The sequence below is a fragment of the Brienomyrus brachyistius genome, unplaced genomic scaffold (assembly GCF_023856365.1).
Source record: "Brienomyrus brachyistius isolate T26 unplaced genomic scaffold, BBRACH_0.4 scaffold49, whole genome shotgun sequence".
Lineage (NCBI taxonomy): Eukaryota > Metazoa > Chordata > Actinopteri > Osteoglossiformes > Mormyridae > Brienomyrus > Brienomyrus brachyistius.
In genome coordinates this window covers 619,461-624,683 of record NW_026042324.1, presented here as the reverse complement: position 1 = coordinate 624,683, position 5,223 = coordinate 619,461, and the positions used below count along the sequence as shown (strand labels likewise).

Sequence of the window (5,223 nt, the reverse complement as noted above, 5' to 3'; positions counted from 1 at the left end):
GGATTTTTTTCTTATAATGACAGAAGAATGAATCCATTTCCCTTTACCTCTGCAATTTAACCTACATTATTGAAGTATATCGCAAATGAGGCAGGCTGGGGGCTGTGGGAAGCAGGGGAAGTTAAATGACTAATTCTTTTATAATAACCTGCAAAATTTTATGGAAAGCGATGAACAGTTTCACGTGTGTGCCATTTTGTCTTGCAGATTAAATAAAATTCCAATTCAAGCAGCGACAATGAAATTAAATAACAATATGAGACCAAAGATGCCTCAGACCATTTGTATGTTTTAAGGCGGAGGAACGGTAAGGCCTATTAGTTTTGACCGTCACATAATATAACTTTTGATTACTTTAATCTTCAGGAAATAAAATTCAGTTTATTCAATTATTATGAATCCATCCATCATCCTGCCCATTTTCAATGACGTAGCTATATATATATATATATATATATATATATGCATGCTATTTTGAGTTGTTTGCAGGGCACGGACGTTAAGCCATACGTTATCAGATAATTCTTCATATTAATCTTTGGCCATGATGCAGAACTTCAAGCACTTCTCATGGGTTTAGCGGAGTCATTTTCCCTCAAAATAGTCTAAAGGTAGAGTTTTACAATACTTAGTATTGCGTTTGCTATTTCCTAGTATTGTTTCATTTATAGAACTGTCTCCTGTACGACATTGTAGTCTATTGACTTCGCGATTTCCTATTTTACATCCTCCCGTACATAAATTATTTTATTTTTGTCTGATAAGGAATACCCCTGCTTAAGCCACGGACACTGAAGGGTCTAAATTCCGAGAGTCACAAGTAATATTTTGTGCCAGGCGAGGGCATTATTTTCACATTTCAGTTTAACATTTAGCATTTTGCTTTATTTAGCAACTGAAATTACTGTAAGAAAGTAAGCCCCTAGTCACAGACGCACCACTTTCTTGTCAGTGCACTTTAAAGAAGCGCGTCTTTTCACGTGTTTTGGCATCTGTGGGCGATGATTGTGTTGAAGTGCTTTGAGGGCTGCCCCATGCTGCAGTAGGTGGCGTATGATGTAATTTCAAGGCAGATATAAATATCGTCCGTGAGCGAAAGGCGGCATGGCTGTGCTGTGCTAGTATAGGCGAACAACAGTTCTCAACTTCTCCTACTTGAGATCAAGTCAGAATAAACTTCCTGGGAAGCGAAAATCATATATAAACTAGTCCATGCAGCGTCAACGGGGAAGTCGCAGCTTCGACTTGAAGTGAGCGTCTGCATTTCCCCTTCATTCTTGTCTTTTTTGTCATCGACCTAAGAATACGGCGTACGCAGAAGGAGGTATTTTTAGTTCATTTGACTCCTTCGAAACACGTGTGCCCATTTTGATCAGGATGACCGTTCAATCCGCCTTGTTGCCAATATTGGTCTTTGGACTGGTGTCTAGCTTGGTGCGCTGTGCTTCCTTTTCTGGTAGGCAGAATGGCACCCTAGAGCGACACTGGGAGACTCTCTACTCGCGCTCCTTGGCTCGGATCCCCGGGGAAAAAAGAGAGATCAGCCGGGACAGTGACTATCTCATGGGCATCAAACGGCTACGACGTCTCTACTGTAACGTTGGCATTGGATTCCATATCCAGGTCTTACCAGACGGGAAGATAACTGGAGTACATAACGAGAATCGACACAGTAAGTTTTAATATCATTTTATTTCATTTGGGTGGAAAAAAATATGTTTACTTCTGCGCTAAGTGCGATTGGTACGCTTTGTGAAACAACTGTCATTTCATTCATATTTGAGTCTCTTAAATGCGATTCACGAATTGCAGCAGGCCTGCAAGTCTCCGTATATTATTGACAGTGTATGCTCCTGAATTATGTATATAACTTCATGAACAGAGTGGCATTTAATGAATCGTGGTGTACAAGTAAAACGATATGCATTGCGATGTACTCAGCCTACACTGACACATCAGCTATTACAACGCAATGAAGAATATGAAGGGGATCCATAATTCTGTTATGTAATTGAGGTAGTCTGGGTAAATAAAAAAATCAAATTAAAAGCTGGAATTTTGATATATGTGTTACTACTTTTCAGTGATTCAAGAAGAAGCGATTCAACTGCAGGACACTGCATGTAACTTTAAAGAACTTGTGTGCCGCCTTGAACATTAAGTCCTAATCATGCGCTTGCTTGCACAAATTGCACGACTTCTTTCAAGACTAAAAAAATGCTTCGAGCAATATTTTCTACTGTCAAAAAAATCAGGTGTTCAGGTGTTAAGCATCTGGCGGCTCTGGAATAAGAGGGCCCTGACTGATTCACTCATTCCGTGAAATCATTGTATGTATTGGTGTAATTCAAGCAAGTGCTGTTTGTGGTTACATATTTGTTTTTTTAGTAGCCTAAAGCAATAGATTTTAGAACTGGAAACTTCCCGTCGATACCTTAGTGAACCCAAAGTGTTGGTAAGAAGTCAGCAGCATCTGCTGTGGAGGTTAGCCACTTGGTCTCACATAGCTTCTTGATGTACTTTCCAGACCAAGGTATCTTGAATGACATTGACAGACATAAAGAATAATACACTCAAGTCATGTAGTCGAACAGGACTTTTTAAGCAGATTTGAAAAATGCTTATGTCACTCAAAGACACCAGAAGGGCTTATTCATTAGTTGAAGACTGTTTGGTGATTATCACGTAAGAAGTATACTTAACATTGTTTTAACATTTGGGTGTTTTAGCTAAACACGTCTACTTCTGACTGCATCCGATAAGTTACGGTTACAATTGCTTAATTGGGTTGTGCTGCTATTAGTCACAGAACGTCACTATTTGGTTAATCTAAATAAAAATACAGACCCTTTATTTAAAAAAAAAAAAAAGCTCGAACGGGATGCATGAAAGCAAATTTGAGGCAAGTTGAATGGACATCCCACTGCTACCATTGTCATGCTATCCTTTACTCGCACAGTTGGCCAAACATATCAAGGTTACCGGTATGCCTTTGGGAAAATGACGCCTTTCCATGGCGGAAAGTGCAATTTCCCCTGCGGACTACGGTCAAGTGCCTTGAAAATAAACCTTTCCGCCAGTTCCCAAATACATTAATCAATCAGGCTACACAAAACTATATCTTAAGCAAGTGCGGAAACAACATCTGCCCGATTCAGAAGAAGATTAGAAATAAACATGGCCATTTATTTTCTTTGTTGTTCATTTCAGGTCTCCTCGAAATATCCCCAGTGGAAAGAGGCGTTGTGACTCTCTTCGGCGTGCGGAGTGGGCTATTCGTGGCCATGAGCGGCAAGGGGAAGCTGTACGGATCCGTAAGTGCAGGACCTGATTCACGGGTGATTTCCACCAGTATAGATGCTCTTATCAGGGACCGATGACATATCCGCCTGTAGCAAAGCGACACCGTGTCTCCGACCCGCCTCTCCGCGCCACATTGTTGAGGACAGTCGCGGCGTGTTTGCAATGTGCCGGATAAGTGAGGAGCGCAGTAGATCATGCAGGACTCACACATACCATTCCTGCCATTGCCGGGCACCAGATGCCCGAACTCTCCTAAATGTAAAGCTGGACGGTCTAAGAAAGACCACCCGCAATATTATTTGCCGTATTACAAAGTGGGCTCCTTCACATTTTGATGTGGTTCCCATGGTTACTTAAATGATAAAAAATGATGAAAAATTTGTATCATATATTAGGTGGGTGATTCCACGATTATTAAATCCACCGTGCACCGAATGACCTCCCCGGCGCCTCCCGCCGCACTAAAATCTTGCAGGAAGACACCCGATACCAATAGTTATAGGTATACAGCAATGAGGGGGGGAATCCACTTTTCAACTCTTACGTGCCAAACAGCATCTATACTGCTGTGTGCAGTGTTGTTAATACAACCTGAATTTACCCTATCTTGTCAGGATATGAACTGCAATACAAAGAACAGGCCGAACTTCAAACAGCATGATTTAAAAAATGATCGCGTATTTCTTGTGTCTTCCTTTTCAGAGCCATTTCAACGACGAGTGCAAGTTTAAAGAAAAGCTCCTGCCAAATAATTACAATGCCTACGAATCGACGGCGTACCCAGGAATGTACATAGGACTTAGCAAAAGCGGCAAGACGAGAAAAGGAAACAGAGTTTCTCCGGCAATGACAGTAACCCACTTTTTGCCAAGAATATGAGTCAGTTGTCACTTTACCTCACTGAGTGGAGAAAGAATAAGGGACTCAAAACAATGCACTTTCATGTTGAATTTTATGCAATATTAGGCGCGTCATATTTAAATGAATTATTTAAGTATGTATATTTTGTGGAAGACGTATATTTATAATTATGGATAATTTTATATTTCATGGAAACTGGTCAGCCAGAAGAGCGGCAAACGTAAAAAAAACACTATTTAACTAATGTTGCCTTTTTAACATATCGATACATGTGCTGCTATAAAGTGCTTGGAAAAGTGAAATTCCTATATTGTTAAATTAGTTTTGCACTGTTTATAAATATTAGCCTTCATGTTTGGACAACATGCCCCAGTTTTTATTCAGCAATTTTGGCTTTTGTAAATTTCAATTATACAATATGCTTTTAAATTCTAAGGTAGCGCTGTAAGGTAGCGCTGTATATTCCTTGGAAGAATTTTTCAAATAACATGGAATTTGTTGTGTCATGGGAAGAAGCGTATGACTGAATTAGCTAGTTAGAACCGCAGAAGCCCTAATTGTAGTTTTTTTCTATTTTTTCCGAAAGAAATTTATCTTACTTGTTTACTGTAATTTGTTGATCAGTCTGCACCATATATACAAGTGTGAAGTAGCGTTGCAAGCCGAAGCAACTGTAGAATGTCTGACCGCCTTTGTGCGTGTTGGTATCTAATTGAAACCGTATCGGCTTACTTCTGGTGACAGAAAGTGCGGTGTCGAAGTCTAACCCTCAAATCTGTTTTTAGCTCTGACAGGGCTCGAACTTTGAACTTCTCTGCAGTCAATCTTTGTCAGATGTATAAGGTCCTAGACAGAGAGGGGGATGTTCCTAACATTACAGAAACTAAGCATTCTGAAGTTGAAGTGCAAACTCTGCCTGACTTTTGCCGTTCGGTATTGTTCTCTCGTGTTCACTTTTGAAAACTCATCTTCTTGCAGAAAGTGTAAGTTACTGTGAAGTATAGAAATAGTTTTTTTTTTTTACCTCACTAGGCTGCAAAAACTGAGCAAAGGTTCAGT

At 40.1% G+C, this 5,223-nt stretch overlaps 1 protein-coding gene across 2 annotated transcripts; it reads left to right on the top strand.

Annotated features, from left to right (window-relative positions):
- The first annotated feature begins 1,127 nt into the window (after positions 1 to 1,127).
- LOC125723500 (fibroblast growth factor 4-like) lies at positions 1,128 to 4,387 on the top strand. 2 transcript variants are annotated; one of them, XM_049000140.1, is made up of 4 exons: positions 1,128 to 1,324; positions 1,461 to 1,672; positions 3,211 to 3,314; positions 4,006 to 4,387. In XM_049000140.1, exons 2-4 carry the CDS (start codon positions 1,564 to 1,566, stop codon positions 4,180 to 4,182), a joined length of 390 nt encoding a protein of 129 aa, XP_048856097.1. In that variant the 5' UTR covers positions 1,128 to 1,324; positions 1,461 to 1,563; the 3' UTR covers positions 4,183 to 4,387. The 2 variants fall into 2 exon arrangements, with proteins under 2 accessions (XP_048856097.1, XP_048856096.1); XM_049000139.1 differs by having other exon boundaries at positions 1,128 to 1,672.
- Positions 4,388 to 5,223: the final 836 nt, after the last annotated feature.